At 38.9% G+C, this 18428-nt stretch overlaps 1 protein-coding gene across 3 annotated transcripts; it reads right to left on the bottom strand.

The window, feature by feature from the left end:
• Positions 1 to 1490: 1490 nt before the first annotated feature.
• Positions 1491 to 18138, bottom strand: SQLE (squalene epoxidase). Of its 3 annotated transcripts, none has more exons than XM_068933263.1 (12): positions 17871 to 18109; positions 17021 to 17171; positions 14680 to 14932; positions 14231 to 14411; positions 11382 to 11478; positions 8202 to 8315; positions 5379 to 5550; positions 4839 to 4934; positions 4125 to 4267; positions 3363 to 3459; positions 2848 to 2935; positions 1491 to 2032 (listed from the first exon to the last, which is right to left on the bottom strand). In XM_068933263.1, the coding sequence occupies exons 2-12, from the start codon at positions 17117 to 17119 to the stop codon at positions 1840 to 1842; spliced, it is 1533 nt and encodes a 510-aa protein (XP_068789364.1). In that variant the 5' UTR covers positions 17120 to 17171; positions 17871 to 18109; the 3' UTR covers positions 1491 to 1839. The 3 variants fall into 3 exon arrangements, with proteins under 3 accessions (XP_068789364.1, XP_068789363.1, XP_009674090.1); XM_068933262.1 differs by having other exon boundaries at positions 17563 to 17982; XM_009675795.2 differs by having other exon boundaries at positions 17021 to 18138.
• Between the last annotated feature and the right edge of the window lie 290 nt (positions 18139 to 18428).

The raw sequence follows: 18428 nt of genomic DNA, 5'->3' as shown, positions 1-18428 counted from the left end.
AATTTAACCAGAAACTGGGTTCAAAACAAACAAACAGAAATGAAAAACCTAAACATATATGTAAAATTTTAAGCACAGTGGTATTCAGGACCTACTAAAACTCAGTGTTCAGAAATACACAACAGAGATCTACAGATATCAGAACTTTTTTTTTTATTTAAGTTACCTGAGGGTGGATATTTGGCTCAGGATTGTTAATCTTTGATTTTTAAAGAGACTGACTGCAAATAATATTAAGAAATAGGAATATGTAAAAGTAACCAATATTTTCAAAATCGTCACAAATTTTGAAAACATTATATAAATTCTGCAAACTTGGTATACCCTAAAGGGGCATCATTTAGTTACCATGTATAATGATATTTGAAAATACTAGCATTTTACCCTGAAGTTTTCACGCATTGTGAATGTGTCTATGTTTAATTTCAAGAGGGTATCAAAAGCGATAATGGTTAGAAAAATATACATATTTTTGTCTCCTCTGGAAAAAAATTGGTCATTTGAAATATCCATCAAATAAAATACTAAAAAAAGCCTCTCCATAGTTTTTTTTTTTTTTTTTGAAAATCCAACAGAAAAATTATGTTTATATACAGCTTATGCAATCAGTCATTTTCAAAAGATACAGTCAAAGTTTTGCAAGTACAGAAACGTGTAATCTGCTACTGCTCTCTAAACTCCTGCCCGCACTGATGCATGATTGTTTAGGCAAGCCAAAAGAGAAAAGCCACGCAGTGATACCAAAGCAATCAGCAGAAACGTAAGGAAAAAAAAAAGAAAATATACAAGAACAAAGGAAAGTACACTGTTGAAGATAACATTGAGAGGAATATTGACCAACAGTAAAAAATATGAATTCTTTAGTCGCATGCAGTAACCTCTACAGGAAAAAATATATTCCAAGTATTAAAAGGACACTTTCACAGTACTTCTCATGATTTTTTAGAAGTCATATTAAAGGTTACTTTACTGTCTCCTGGAAATAGCCTTGACTGAATTTGTTTCAGTGGGTACAATTTGATGCTGTGCTTCAGTTAGTGGCAGTATTTATAAACTTCAGTTGCGCATACACCAAGCTAAACAAAACAAAAAGCGCTAAGTTTTTAAAAAGGAAGTGAGACAGGTAGGAAGAAGGTTTCAAAAATATGTGCTTTCCCTACCTGGGTGCAATGCAGTAGTCAACAGAACTACAGTTTGACTATTAATTGTTGAAAGTAATTCTGGTTTAAAAATTATTTCAGAAAAGCAACATGACATTTGCAACAGTGATCAAAATTAAAGATATGGTGACACTTCACAATCTGAAATCCTTTACAGTGTCCTTTTAAATGTCAGTAGACTAGTATCTTAGCTGCAACTGAAATACAACAGAGGCAAATATTTCTAATGAAATAACACAAACCAAGAATTTTCTGACAACATTTCACATTAATAAAGAAACAGTCTATGGAACTACTGAACAGAAAAAAGCATGAAGGATAATAGCAGCATATGGTTTACATTTTTCACTTTTCAGTTTATTAATATTAGTGGCACACTCTAGGCAATGGATAAAGTGAGGAATGAATTTTCCGACGAGACTGGCAATTATCTATCAAATGTCAACGCTAAATTATGGTCCTTGTAAACAGCTAACTCATTTTTAAATTTAAATTGCAAAGGAAAGGATATTTACATATAATATATGGATATGTAACCAAAATTAAGCCAGACCTGAACAGGAAAATTGCGTTTTAAAGAGAAAAAAAACATAATACAATATTAAATAGTACATGTTCCAAGATTTTAAAGGCATCGTGACTTTCATGTCGTCTTCCTTCAGTCATTTCCCCCTGGAATTTAATACACCAAGTATTTCATTTCAGAGTAAATAAGTGGAAATATTATAGAGCAACTCCGGTAAAGGACAGCTCCACTACTGAGGAATGCTCGAGGTTTGGTGATCCAGGACTCTGATTTAAAGCAAAAATAAACAGCATATAGCGCCACAGCAAAGAAGTGACCAATCAGTACCATTGGTTTAGGAGATAACCTGTATTAAAAAAAACACAAAAACAAAATACCAAATAAAATATGCAAATAAATAGAAATGGAAAGCACTACAAGCTTTCAATTTACAAATAGAGAGCTTCATTCAAGATCATGTTTGTCTTTCTCTTTAAAGCAGCTCTGGTCCTGATATCTCACCTGAAAAAAAGCTGGTACATCCTGGGGCTAACACACACTCTGTATTCCCTTCTGCAGTAGAGTCCACCACTGCTTTTTTTTTTTTTTTTTTTCTTTCTTCTCCCCCATTTTTCTCTTATTTCTCATAGTCTATGTCTGCCTTTATCATCTCCCATGGCACTAGTCTCAACAGGCTCTACCAGTTTTAGCTCTTATTCCAAAACGGGAGAAACAAATGCTCACCCTTCACACATTCAAAGTAGTACGATTTATGTGCTTTCACCCATTTCTCGGGGTATCTGAAACACCTGGAGAGTTACTAATTTCTCTGTTCCTTTTGTTTATATATGGGGGACATCTGTCACTACTCTCAACTTATCAAACATGGAAAGTCTCTTTTACCGTTAACTCTTCAGCTAGCCTAGACCACTCTGAGCCATTCAAACTCCCATGCCACTTATACTAACTTCTTTCCATATTTTAGTTGCACTAAAAAACTTAGCATTTGAACACGTGGCTTCTAACAAAGCTCCGATCTAAACCTAATCCTAAAGGTATCAGTCCATGTAGACCATTCTTCCCTGCACAAGAGCTGCCTGCCTGGGAGCAAAGTAGGTCCCAACAGAGGCTCAGAGTACTTGATCAGGTTCATATCAACTATTATCAGCGCGTTGAACTTACACAGATAGCAATCCAACAGGACCTGAGACACACTCGCCACCAAGTCTAAAGTAATGGAAACAGGCTTTCTTTAGCTGATGCAAGGAATCTACAAAATGAATTAAAATCACTCAGCAAAATATACAGCAGATATTGAAACTTTTTCAGCATACACAAGAGTGATGTAAAATCCATGACTCTGCAACTGTCTATCTCAATTCAGTGAGATTTGGAGATGGCTTTATTTAAGTAAAGGATAATCTTACAAAATAGCTACATATTTCTGAGTACTAACTGATACATTTTTTTTTTTAATACTAATTCCAGACTTTCCGTCACATCACTGAAACTCAGTTTACATAAGACTAGAGCTCAACAACTGGGAACACAGGTTAAGCTAACTCATTAAAATCCTTTGAAGTACATACAAACACATGGATATATGCTTATATACATACACATTCCCCCCTCCTCCCCACCCTGTATTTATTTACCAAGTGGTAACTAGTTAGAAGTTATCTTTAAAACGTATTTACCATCTGTGGCAGCAAAAAGTTCATACAGGGCCTGTGCAAGAACATTCACAACAAAAGAATGAGACTTTTTTCTTGTCCAGTAAAACGTTCTTTTTGCCTGCAAAAGTAAAAATAAAAGTAAATATAAAACACACACACACACATTTCTGTCAGGAAACTACAGAAGGGCATTCAAAAGCTTTCTAAATGGGTGAAAGAGCCATACTCATGTGAAAGTACAGAGTGGATTTAGCGATAGACTCGATGAAAAACCACACCAGCTCACTGAGCTTTGGAAATTTATCTGAACCAGTTATCCAGGCTGCTATGATATTCAACAGAGAAAGCGGGCAGTTCCAGGGTGTGTTTCATCTCATAACATAGAAGGCGAGATTAGATGAGATATTTGACAGATATAACTCACGTATTTCTCTCTGTTGACTGAAAGTAAGTAAGAAATAACTGTAAATCTGAGATGCTGAGATGTAGGTATCTACTCTTGGTCAGATAAATCCTGTATTGTATAAGAAGATCCATGACATTCAGGATCCCTTTAAATGCTTCTCACTTTTCAAAAAAAAAATACACTTTCACTTACACAGAAGTCACGAATCACATCTCTGCCTACTAGTGAAAGCTTGATGTACAATTTGTCTATCCAAAATTTTGAAACCAGCTGTGCCTCACTAATAACTTGCACGTCCCCGCGTTACATGAAACTTAAGTGTCTTATCTAAACTGCAGCTAAAGCTGCCTAAAAACAAGCTCAAAATAAAGCTTCACCTGAAGAATTTCAGAATCTTCATAAAGGTCTGGAATATTCTGGAGCAAACTTCTCCATATTTTAACATCGTTTAAAACAACACTCATTCCTCCACCAGTTAGAGGGTGCCTTATATTATACGCATCTCCTAAAAGAAGAACTCCTAAGTAGAAGAGAAAAATTAATAGAACACTGTACAAACCACTATACAAACTTCAAACGCAAATCCTGTATTTTGGTATCAAACTTACAGTGAATTCATTCCCACCAGGAAACAAGATGGATAACAACTAGAAATTTAAAGTCAGATGTCTTCGAATAGCATGTTTAAAAAGCTCTAAAAAGATAAACATTCAAAATATTTCTTTCCTGTATGTCTCACACGTGTGTGAAACACAGAGCTCAAGAGCCTTTTTTAATATCAAGTTTTCCTTTCAACAAACAACCAAATCTTGTATGAGCATGAGTGATTTCAGTCATGAACTGATTTATTCTGCATGTTAAAAATAATAAAAAACCTTGAACTTTAAAATGAAGCAGATATTAACTTGAAGGCTAGTGTCAATACAAGCATTCTAGTTAAATTGTGCCAAATATACACACATTTTCAAAATATTCACATTTTTCTCACCAGAATCATCAGACAATTCTACTGAACAACATACATATATAGTTCTAAGTCACATAAGTAATTTATAATGCCTTTCCCCCCCCCTTTATTTCCTAATATAGACCTTTTTTGTTAACAGCTGAAGGAGGCAAGAAGCTTGCAGGCATAGTCCTCAAGCGATCATTCTGAACTGCTATTAAGAATGGTTCCTTTAGGTGATCTGCAAAAATCAAATTGTTGAGTTACATTACTTAGGTGGAGTCTTAAATAATTTCCACATAACCCATTTTAAGCTCTTCTCAGAGGATCTTAATGTAATCCTTCTGAATGGCTAACATTACAGATGCCAAATGAACAAACTGCTGTTTGCTGTGGAATATAAGTAGTGAATGGTTTACTGTAACAGCAATCGTGTGCATGGAAAAAATACAGATCCCCCACGTCTTGCCCTCCCCTCCCCTCCCCAAAATCTTACAAGGATTTGGATGCTGAAGAAAACTAAGACAATCTAAAAATTATTCTGTGTATATACAGATCTGATTTAAAATTCACATGTAAACATTTCAGCAGTGAAATTGGGGGAAAAAATATCAGTTAAATGGATGATTACTTTAGGGCACATTCTAATTGTGAAGATTGTGGAGGGAAACCTTTCTAGACTTACCAGGTAGTTGTGGATAAATGTGTTCAATCATGTATTCTTTTAAATTTTTTGGCATTTCCCCTCGAATATCGACAAGGACCCGAGTCTCAGTTGAAGAAATCTGATAGATTAGCACTGGACTAGTTTTAGCTAAAACAAGTTCAGCATAATTAGCTTTAAACTGTGGTGCAGCCTTAAAAATAAAGAGAGGGGGAGAAGGATCGAGACTGATTAATGAAAGGATATTAAACTTCAGATATACAAAATCATGTCTTATATGCTTGAAAATAAGATCCCATAAAATGGCATATTAAGTTTGCCTGTGTTATTTGTTGTCTTTAAGTGAAGAACAGAAACGTTTTCAAGAAAAAGTTAGCTTACCTCCAGTGTAATTACAATTATTTTGCCAATACATTTTAATAGATACTAAAAATGTATGTTAAGCTATACATTTCATTTAGTCAACTCAATAACGCATAGAAAACATGCCATTGTCAGCACGTAATGTAGCCAGTGTGATAGTTTTCCATAGGATCATTTTGTATTATTTTAATAAACTAAGTGGTGGGAGGGAAAAATACAATACTCTGTACATCCCTATATAGGGAAATCAGCTGAGGAAGACTCATAGGATCCTAACCAGGACAGTAACTAGAGTAGCTACTCATAGGCTTAAAACAAGTTTCCAAAAGTAGAGAAACAGTGTTTGGGCTGTGATAATTATAAGATGGAAGGATCCAAAAAGTACTGAGATTTCTCCAAAGTTGTGTTCCCAGTCCACTGGCAGTTCTGTAGTGCTCGCTCCTGCTCTCTTAATTACTTTACCTATTAATCCAGTGGTTAACATAGCAGCCATGGAGGGCAAGATACACTCAGTATTCCCAACTGAGTTCTCCAGTCATCTAGCTACAGAGCTAGATTCACACTTTCTCACTCAAAATACGTAGGTCCTTCAGAGACGTATTCCCCTAGTTACACAGTGACCCATCTTCAGGCAGAAGCACAGTAAGGGTACTCTTCTGGAGTATAAGTCATAGGTGACCCACAGCCATTTGACCCACAGCTGTTAAGTGGAACTAAAATTCACGATTTCTGCTCTCTGAACAAGTACCCTAATAATAAAAATATGAAAAAATGAGCATAACCAGTCAAAGAACCTATACCTAGGCAAACAATTTTACAAATTAAACTGCAGCTTGTCAAAGGTGCCTACCTCCCACACAGGGATTAGTACTTGTTTTATATGAGATGTTGAAACGTCCCTTTTTCAGTATTTCCTAAACACAGTCTACATAGTCCAGAGCTCAGGTTAATTAGTTATGCTGAACCCTGCCCAATTGTTTAACCCTCCCTTGTTCAGCTACAGGGAAATTATATGCATAGATTAACAATGAACTCTACTGTTAAAGCTGGCAGTCTAACTTTTAAGTGCAATATCCAGATTCTTTTTTGTATCTGGATTACTGAAATAATAATTAATTACCTACAATTATTTAAAAAACACACTTTAAGAGCTGAAAATCAGAGATGTTATTGTACCACATATACTACCTCTGACATGGCAACTTCAGTTATCCTATAGTTGAGACAGCATACGCATCAATAATTTAAGAGTTAAAAACATAGACAAACATTTCCAAGCATTCCTCAAGTGACAAAGAAACTGATAAAACGGCCAGAAAAAACATTAAAATATGGTTCTAATTCATTCTGTTAGAGACCACTTAATATCAAAATTCAAGACAGTCCTCAGTAGTTGCTTAAAAAAAAAGCATTCAAATCTTTCACACAGAGATATACTCTATGTAAACCTGCAGTGCCTCTGCTAGCAATTATATTTGATTAAAATCTTGTACATATCTCTGTCCACAGATTCTGACCAAACACTTTTCTTTCACTTTACATTGCTGTCATTTCCTTACAAAAAATATTCCGAAAATAACAAATAGTAACAAATGCTAACTCCATATTATAAAGGCCCCTTCTGTATGAATTTGTGTGAATGTTCTCAAAGTACCTATAAAACCAGAAAACAACAGGCCAAAGAAAGGAAAAGTACATATTGAGAAGGTAGCGTGTGAAAGTCTCCCAAGGACTGATAAACTCTGGAGACTAGCAACCCTGTAGAATCCACAAGAACTGATAAACTCCAGGCATTAAGAGGCTGCTGAATTGGTACAAGACGGCCAGCACACACCAGCATTAGTAACAGCTTGTTTGACACCGTCTAGAGGGCAGTGGCTGCTATATGCAGATAGAGAATACAGAATTATATATGTAGGATTATGCATAAACCTCATGCAACAGAGGACTCTCTGAAGGACCCTCCAAACACTACCTAGAACCCTCAGCGCATTAGTATACAGTTGGGGTTGGCCTCCCAGACATTGCTCCCAAAAGGTAACTGTGAGTCAACATCCAAGCAAAGTATGTGAGCGATTAAGTAAACATGTTGCATGTACCTGTCATTAATAACTGTGACTTGATTCTACTGATATAACAGCTTAAGGAATAAGAGGTGTTTTACGAAACAGCGACTGTGATCTGAGTCTTCCCCCAACACACACACCTGATCCCCTTTTAGGGAAAAAGCAATTTACAAACCTTTCATAGAATGTTACTGGGTATCACTTTGCAGTGATCTTTCCCACAACACTTAGATGCTGCAAGGCCTTGGTAAGGCATCAGATTCTGGGAAGTGAGTTTCTCAGTGAAGATCAAAAATAGGCAATATGCCAAAGCATATGCACAAAGTTAACGAGCCATAACATACTCAGTTTAATTCAGACCAGCATTAAGAAACAGCAGCATAACAGCTTATATGGTATTATCTATAAAACCTACCTTCAAAATGCAGCCAACAAAATGGGATGAAACAGTAACTTTGCTGGAGATCAGATTTTTCCTGAACTTGGAGAAAAGTCCATCAGCAACAACAGTAAGTGGTGCATGGAGCTCCTGCAGCATAAAAAAAAGGGTACAACATTTTCTATTTTGATTCAGAACAACAGTAGAGAATAATTCCCAAACCCTCTTGTTTTCAATTGCACACTAAATGTTCGATAAACAATAAGCATATAAGATGATCAAAACCAGATTTATAAAACATGTATTAAGAAAGTATTTTTTGCCTTCTTCATCTTGGTATTTAACTCTACTTCTTCTAAAATTTAGCCTAATGATATGCTCCAGCTTTTACAGATATGCAATCACATAACGTAGCTATGGGGACCGTGTAACAGCTTGGGCAAAAACAAAGATTAGAAAGTACAGTAACTGCTCCCCACACCCTATAATGTTCTTCTTCAGGAAAGAAACAAAACAACGAAAAAGAAATTTAAAACAAAAGAACCACACGCAAGCACCTAAACAAAAACAAACCAAAAAAGTGTAACAAACTGAAATGCAGTAAGCATACTAGTAAACTTTCAAGCGCACGCAAGTAATTCTCCGCAGTTCCTAGTGTATTTAGGAACTATGAGCTGAAATTGTGCATATAAAGAAAATACAAAATAAAATCTGAGTGAACTGATTAGGTTCAACTTGAATGCATGCACAAATTCTTAATGTTTAATACATTCATTATTCTCTAACATGAGCAAATTATATTCTGATTAACATTTTAAAGTATATTTTAAAACACTTTATTGTTATGGTAATATTAGAACATCATTATAACAGAAATCATTTAGAGGTAGATGTTTTCTTTTTTAAAAAGAGACGTACAGCTTTCTCATTCAGTCAGTCTATTCAGTCATTTAATTGCAAATAGCTGTAGGTCTATAATGAGCAGTAGTCCTTGGCCTTTAATCATTTCGTACAGCAGGCATAAGCAGAAAAACAGTTCTCCTTTTAAGCTTTCAGGTTATAAGTAACAGGGCAAAAAGCCACACCATGTTTCATTAGTACTCCTGGGAAACTTTTCAGCTCTGGATAGAAGCATCTGGTGAGCCAGAATGTGAATTGCACATCCGTGCCTGGAATGGGTTCATCTGTGAGCAGTTCTCTCCTGCACAAGAATGGGACTCCGGCACTTGTGTGACACGATCCTTTTGTCTTTTGCTGCACGAAGGGATGTTAGACTAAGGCAAATGAGGGTGCAGCTGAGTAAAATAATATATATATTTCTGGTCTTTGAGCTTATGGAAGTGAGTTCAGAAATACAGCTCAAGAGATAGCAGAACTAGTAAAGCCTTTTTTCCTATGGATTCCTGTCTCAGATGACTGCAAGCTCTAATCATTGCTGCAATTGGAGCATGCACAAGTTGCCTGGCTGCACGGATTCCCTAGTGTCTAATGATCTGAACGCTCATGCTACAATTTTTCCACAGTCGGTGTACTTACATCTTTCCTCTATTCAGCTGCCTGTTTTGTAATTTCACTTTATTATACTGGCTAACTTCAGCTTCATTTAAGAGATTAGAAAACTCAAACATCATGTGGTAGAGAAGAGAATGGGGGTGAGGAGGACAGAAAAGCACACAGACCTATTCACATCAGCCCCCTTTCCTTATGAAAGCTGCTAAGGAATGGATACAGGCTTTTTCTTTTTTTTTCTTTTTTTTTTTTTAAATAGTTCTCTAGCTATAGGGTGCCACAGAAGAAACGGTCAGCAGAAATTTCTTCCACTGGGTTTCTACAATCAGAGGATATCTAGGCCAGCAAATAACATAGCTCTTTCCAGCCACAGAATTTAGAGCATTCAAAGAAAAGTATGAATTTGCTATGCCCATTATATAGATAGGAAACATGCACTACCAAAAAAAGCCAAACCTGTTCTAAAATTGGTATTGCTGGATGACTAAGTGAGCTGGATCCGAGGAAGACAAAAAGAAAAAAACACACATACCTTTCCAGTACCCAGATGTGATGCAATGGCTTATTTTACTGGAGTAGATCTCCAGTAATGCTGGAGAGATGCAATGCTGTTTTATTCATTGTACGTGGGATTAAAAACAGATAGACCAAGGAACAGGACTTCGGACTCCCCACCGCAAGCTACCTCAAGGGGGGGCCAAGGATGGTGTTTCCACTCAGCAGTCTTACAGCTTCCCAGTGACAGCGCTCTGCTAGAAAATGGACTGAAATGCCTTTTGCCTGAGGAGGGCCTAAAACCAGTTCTCCTACATCTTAGGCAAGTACTTCTAAATGGCTCTTTTACATATGGCTTTATACTGTTTTCATTTCTAAACAACCTAAAGACGTGAGATTTTGTTAGCAATGCTCAGAATAGGATCCTCCGACTACTAAGGAGTTTTCTGAATCTAGTATGGAGGGCAGCAGAGTTTAGCTAGGAGAAAGGTGCCTGTCTTCCCCATGCTCGCTACATAACTTTATACAGCAAAGGAACCTTATAACCAAGAAAGGAGATTCCCATTTTTCGCTTTTCTAGAGAATAGGCAGTATACCCAGGACTTCAAAGAAGAGTCTACCTCAGCCGGTAGACTCCTAAACATTTTTTTTTTTTTTTAATATAAATTCACTCAGTTTCATAGCATTTAGCCAGCACTTTAGTATCAGTGGAGGCAGGAACACGAATCAAATCAGTGACACAATTAAAATAATCCAGAATCACTCATTTTCTTTCTATGTTCCAAGAAACGACTGGACAGAGAAGTATCTCTGTGAACAGGCAACTACTCTCTTACTTTCAGACACCTCAGCTGATGGTAGAAGTATATGTGGAAACACAGACTGTTACATATACCAAGTACGAGTCTTAATATATTGTTTCTCATCAGTAACTTTTTTCAAAAGACTTTAAACTCCAGACATGTGAATCCTGAAATAAACGATTAAGTGAATTCTCCAGAGACACTGCCATCAGAAGTTCTAACAGGAATTCTCATATGCCAGGATTGTACGCACGAGAAAGTGATCTCCCTTTTGTTAAAGCTTTTGCTTTCCTGACAGTTGAAGTATTTCTGCATCAGTGCTCTGAAATAACAAACTTCTAAAAATGCTATATATATTGCTGTTTAACTACCGTCAGAATACAAAGATCAAAACGCAAAACTGTCTCACCTTAATATCTCCAGTTTCTTTGTCCTTGTATTGAACACCCACTACACAGTCTTCCTCCTCAAGCAACTGCAACACAGTGCCTTCGATGAATTTTGCACTGAAATTAAAGGGGTTAAGAACAGAATGGAAGAGGATTAACAAGGCCAACATTTCAAGGCACTACCATACAAGCAAGGCCAGTTCTTCAATAAGCCTGTTTCTGCAGTCAAATATATATTTTTAATTTTGCACACAAATATGTTTTTTTATCGCTTTCAGAAAGCCATATTAAATAGCAAGAAGTGCCTGTCATTAATTGCAGTTCAGCATTACCATTATGTCTCGTACATGAGAATACTCTAAAACTGTAATGCTTAACTCAAACATGCTACCACTTAGCAGAATCCCCAGTTTTGCATTAGGTGTCCTATGACCACATGGGAGATGCACAAAGGAACTTGATACCTAGTAACTGTCAGACACCTACCACTAATTGAGAAGTCATTTGTGCTCAATAGTGGGAAATGCTGAGAGTTTGGGTGAGACCTAACTCCACACAGAACCAAGGAGCAAGACCCAAAGTAGCACTTCAACATTAATATGTAAACTAGGTAGAACTGAGATACCTAAGTCTCAAATTAATCCAACTAATCTGCATAGGACAGACACATCTAGCTTTTCACCTCAAAACTCAGGATACACATTCAGTTTACTGTTTGTGCCTTTACAGTTCTGCTGACGCTTATGGATCGCTTATGGATGAACTGAGCACCCCTTGCATTCATCTCCCAACATGGGCTATTCAGGTTTCAAAAACCAAAATCTCTGTCCACCTAAATTCATTGTTCAGTCTGAGCTGTTACACCCGATCCTAGCAGTTCAGAGACACTCTCAGCAGCTCAAAACTGACACTCTTCTTTCTATAGCTCATGAATACTTTCATACCCATATGGAATTCAACAACTTCGAAAAGCAGGATAAAGATCCATGCGAGAATGTAGCAGCCTGATGTTTCAGGCTCTCAGAGGAACATAGGCAATTGGATTTGTATCTTTGCTGCGTGTCGGCCAGCACAAAAATTTCCAAGCAAATCTCCCACATCCAAGGTGGGTGCCCTAACTCACATGCCAGTGAGTAATATGGGACAGACATATTCATACATAATACCTGCCCCAAAATTTCACTACCACACTTAAACTTCATAAGAGAGCTGAACTCCTAGGTGCAGGAAAGCATACCTATCACGTCAAATCTGTCAAGTCAAAGAAGCGGTAGTGACTAGCTTAACAGTTTTTCCAGGCAACAGGCAGGTTGGCTGTACCAAAACATGAATAGTTTTGTGTAAGCACACTAATAGGTACTCTAGCAGAAAGGGACTACAGCACCCTCTTGGTTTAACAGCAGGTGAATCAGGGTACTGAGGATCCCAGTAGCTTTTAAATTTATTTATATTTGCCATGTGACTTATCTAAGTAAGTGCTTATTTCCTGAGTTATCTAAGTGCTTGCTTCCTTTTGTGATTCTAACCTACTATAAAAATGATTAACTTAAAATGCACCTACTTTTTCCTCTACAAAATTAACTTTACTCATTTGAAATAAATTCATATTGCCTAGCACAAAGAGACAGGATATATTAACCAGCAGTAATTCTCCCCTGTATTTTCACAAGTTATGAGATGAAAGACAAAACATAATGGTGCTACCAAGATTGATTGATCTCTCCTGCACCTTGATTCAATAAGCTGTTTTTACACGACATATAAAAAGAAAGCAAACATACACAACAGGAACATTAAAGAGAGCCTGGAAAATGGGAAAGCATAGATCTGAAGTCAAATATTAGTGGTTGTAAATGTTTGCTTCAAAATTTGTGTACAGCTTCTGGAGCCTTCCACAAATTGAATGAACATATGCCCAAATTTCACTGAGTTTGAATCCCTAAAAAGAAAGCTTTAGCTTTTATGGATAGCAAATGTAGTTGTCATTAACCTTAACTGTATTGCAAAGTTGCTAGCTTTTAGTGATGATTTTACTAGTTCGTAAAATGTAACATAAATTATGGGACCAAGCAATTTTCCAGTTCAGAATAAAGATGTATTAAGAATAAAGAAAATAAAGCCATTCGTATTTCCCTTGTAAGCATAATTTATAACAAAAAAAAAAAAAAACACACAGAAAACAGCATCTAGTATCTATTCTGCTTCAATTAAAGTTTCTCAAAGAAAGTGATCAGTTAGAGGAAACACCAAACACTATGATTTTTATTTTATTAGTAGGAGGAAGGGTCTACAGTATTCCAAAACACTGAAGCTACCAGAAATAGCTCTTTCCAACTATCTGTTTTTCCATTCTAGCTATTTTGCCTATTTTGTTGTTATTAGAAAAAGCACAAACATACGTATGTAAGAAGAGTTTGACTTCTTACATCACAAATAACATCACCGTAAGAAATGATATCAGACTTACCATTTACCAGTTCTACCATTTACCAGTTCTAGGCATTGCTCACTGAGAAGAGGAGGCTCCTTTTGTTAAAAAGCCAAACCCAAGAATCAGCATAGGAGAATCAAGCCTTTACACTTGAACTGTTCTTTCATATGGGCCAGTACCTTGAGTAATATTTGAAGCCTATATTCCCATAAATTTAAATATTAACTTGTTCCAATGGCTAACAGACAACGTATACTCAGTTCACGGACGTGACACGTATAGAAAACCGAGAGAACGAGTATAGCTGTCTTTTTGTATTAGTCTTGTGAATTGGAGCTCTCTGTGTTCAGACAGAGTGAAAATCTCCCTGACACTAGGAAAAACGCTACTAAATCTCAGGAGACAAAACGCGATGTTCACTATTACAAGTTGACTTACTTGGGTTCTGCCATAGCTGCCTTTCGGAGACTCATGATGAACTGGCCATGACGAAATGACCTTCCACTAGCCACGTGGCCATCTTCAGATGTTGGATAAGGAATTTCAACCTCCGACTCGCTCTCTATGTCATGGATTATGTAACCATTTACTACTCGCGCATCAATATCTTTCACTGTATCTGCAAAATATATGCCAATACATGGGTAAGAAAAACGTATTTCAAAAAGCTTAATTGTCTATTAAAATTACTTCCGTACATACAGTCTAATTTTTTTTTTTAATCACAAGACACATGTTAAGGGGAGAATATTTTCAAAATGGTAGACTAAAAACACCTAAGCAATTTTAATTCAAATATTCACAGTAGATAATGTATTTCTTGATTTTCTCTGTACGCATGCTTTTTGCAAATATGCAGATGTATCTGCACTTTGAAATGCACTTACCTTCAAGACCCAAGTCTCTAAGGGCATTAAAACCTCCAGGTTGTAACAGTTCTCCAACTATCCTGTCCGGTTCTTTCAGATCCCTCTCTATGACAGTCACCTTCCTTCCATCCCTCGAGAGCACCGCAGCCAAAGAAGAACCAAGGACACCTGAACCCACAATGATAATTTCTGGATCATACTGAGGTGATAATGTTGTATTTGGAGCAGTCTCTGTCATATGTAAATCTGAGAAGTTCACTTCTCTTCTGCCCTTTAGAAAGGAAAGTCAACAAAATTACAAACACACACAGAGAATTTCTGCTGTACATTCACCTTACAATTAATTAATTATAGCATGATGCAGGAATATAAGGATGAGGAACTTATTTTTGCAGTGTCAAAGTTAATCAGTTTTGTCCCTCATATATAGGTATGAGCCTCTACTCCTGTAGTCCTGCACATCGCTGACACTGAGCAAGGTTAAGTAGAGTCCTTTGTTGTTCCTGGGCCTACTCATTCTATGTTTACAAGAACATGGTTGAGCAGCAAGGGATTTGGAAGTAGTGAGAAACAGGATGTGCTGATGACTCAACATCTGCACCATGACTTCTGCAGGGGGTTAACCCTGGACTAGTTCTACTTTGATCCAACAGACTGAGTGTCCACCAGTTGGCTGGAGAGCATGTTCTAGTGTAATTTTGTCCAAAATGAAATCTGTTGTACTTTACAATGTAATCAAAACACAAAAAACAGCAGGAAAAAAAAAACCAACACTGACTTAAAACTGCACTCCTGATCAAAACCAGACCACTAATATAATTTCAGTCTCAGATGTACTGAAAGTCAAGTCCATACAAAAGGCAATGAACCAAGGCTGTACTATTTTCTTGATCTACAAAGTAACATACCAATGCCTTCATGTCGGTGAGCCCCTAATATATGGGGGCCTTAGCGCTTTGCAATGGGAAAAGTTATTATAGTCTCTGAAAAATGTGTTTCTCTTTAATTTTACTGTAAAAGAATATCAATGTCTTTCTAACAGAAACTACTCTACAAAACAACCAACCAACCAGTTTATGGTAAACACTCAGCATGGGAAAGTGTCAGCAGAAACAGTTAATAGGGAAATGTTATAAGGAACTGCTGCTAAAATGAAAACTCATTAAACAGTCTGAACTCTGAGCAAGATTACCAAATCCCTATATTTAAAAGCTGCCAAGAACTGACATACATCAAATTGTATTACATACATCAGATTACTATGAATATATCTGATACTTTAACATCAACTATATTACAGTGCCTTCCCAATACCAACTAATCACATATACTTTGAAGTGCAAAAAAGTTACAAGGAAAATTCCAGGGCAAGCCTGCAAGTCATTACTCCAACTGGTAGAACGTGCAGTGGAGTGCAACCCACTCTTTCACAAATGCATCAGCACCACAGTGCTGACAGCAGTGAAAATATGATTGCATCAGTGAAATGAACGCCCAAAACAACACTGAGAGTAGGATATCTCGTGGCACAGTGTCATGTTTCTATCTATATTGAGGGTTACGGAACCCTCGATGCTTTTTCATTTTGATAAGCAAAAATAAATTACCTATAAAAATATCAGGTAATAAAGCAAACTCTGGTGAAAGCAGGCTTTACTTAAAAAAAAAAAAAAAAAAGAAAAAAGAAAAAAAGAAAAAGAAAAAGAGTCTGACAGCAAATTTGCAAGACTTGCAGCCAAAAATACCTTCAAATTCTATTTCACAAGGGGTCAGGGCCCAGGCGAAAGTGCCCAGAAACACAAGAGAAAGTAGTCTAACAATTTCAGTTCACAGATGTACTGAACCTGCATATTCATTCAGTAGTCTTAGATGGCAAGACTAAGCTCCAGCTATAAATGACAGTTCTCTCTACAGTCTCGTATTAAGTCTCATGCTGGGTTCAGTGGAACAGACCGACTATCTGAGCTCAGGTGCTGTATTACACCTGCAATAATTTCTAATTAACTATATTTGCAGCTTTCTCTAGACAATTATATTTCATCCAGGAATGTTAAGAAAAGACAACTTGTACAATGAGGATATTTTCTGCTAGTATAAAAATCCTTTTCTATAACTCTTTTTTCCAACATTCACATTTCATTTGATCCAAAAAAAAAAAACCTATATCAATTAAATAAGCTTGTCTCTTTTGTTATCCACAGCTAACGCAAAACTTGGCAAATGACCCGTCTAGAACCAAAACACAAATCCTTTCCAACCCTTAATTAGCTCCTCTCCCTCAGTAGGGCGTCAGGGCAGCAGTCAGAGGTAACAACAGGAAGGCATTTCACCCTGTGTGCCATGTCTGAGCTGAACCTACCTTTCGGGATTTGGGTTGTTCAACTTGTTGAGATCCTGGGGTGGGTTTGGCCCAGAAGAAGCCAACGAGCGGTAAAGCTGAGAGCACATGAGAGAGCATCCCCAAGTGGGACTTCTGCTGCTGCTGTTGCTTGGGCCCTCTGAAGCGATACCTATACGATAGCAGCAAGCCAAGGGAGAAAAACACTAACACGGACAGGAGCACCTCCTTATTAGCATAAGTCATCAGGTCCCCACACTTCTTATACACGTAGATGAAGGAGGCAATACCCAGGAAAGTCCACATTGTGAAGGGACTGGCCACTGCTGCTGGTTGCTTCCTTTAAAGCCTTTTAGGCTGACTAAGGCTCCCTGAAACAGGTTTTCACACAAAAATAGAAAAAGTATATACAAAAACACAGAGAATTCCTTTGCAATGAAAGAGAGAGACCCCACAGTGGGAAACCAAGGGGCTCCACAAAAACGCAGGGAAGGAGTAAGCGCAACCTCACCGGGCCATAGGAGCCCAGGGAGAGACTCCAAAAAGGCGGATAGAAAACTCACTGTAAAAAGTCTTCTTAAAAATCACGGAGAACCGTAGAGCAGCTGCGCCCACTTAAAAGAATCCACAACCTCGGCTGCCGCCTCGGCCCGGGCTCCCGCTGCCCACGGCCGCGGCGTGGGGATGGCGCAGACCCTCCTCCGGCGTGGCGCGGCGCGGCGGCAGCGGCCGCCTCCCCACCTGACGCGAAGCCGCCGTTACGAGCCCGGTTCCCCGTGACTCATCCAGAGCCGGGCAGGCGGGCGGCTGAGGCGGCGGCTCGGCCCTCGCGGGATGCCCCCCTCCGGGGAGGCGGCTGATGCTTCTCTACCTGCCCGAGGCAGCCGCCTCCTCCCCCGCCGTGGGTCAGGCCGCCTCAGGACCCGCTGCGCGCTCCACCGCCGGGCGAACCCCTCCGCGCCGGGCGATGCCCCACCGCGAGCACCCACGCGTGGCGGGCGTGGGGGGGGGGAACGGGAGGAGGCGGGGCAAGCCAGCCAAGAGGGGGAGGTGCTATGCTAATGAGCAACTGCCTCCTTCTCCTCGTGGGGACCGCGCGCCCCGTGCCTCAGAGGCAGCTGGCCAATCGGCGGTGCTATGCCGAGATGGCGCTATGGCCGGGCGCCCAATCCGAGCGGGAGGAGGGCGGGGCTTGCGCCCGCCGGGCTCCTAGGGCGATGTGACGCCGAGGTGAGCGGGGCGGGGCCGGAGCGCCCGGGTTGCCATGGGCACGGGATGAAGAGGGGCTGCGTGCCCCGACCCGGTGCCACTCGCCGCCGCGAGGGGCGGCGCATGCGCGCTGCGAGCGGCGGGAACTCGGGGTCCGGGGGGGGGGGACGGACACCGGGTGACGGGGGCCTGCCGCGCGTGGGGAGCGGGAGGCTGAGGC

This window comes from Struthio camelus, chromosome 2 (assembly GCF_040807025.1).
Source record: "Struthio camelus isolate bStrCam1 chromosome 2, bStrCam1.hap1, whole genome shotgun sequence".
Lineage (NCBI taxonomy): Eukaryota > Metazoa > Chordata > Aves > Struthioniformes > Struthionidae > Struthio > Struthio camelus.
Note: the sequence above shows the minus strand (reverse complement) of the source record. Positions and strands in the feature narration are given on the sequence as shown.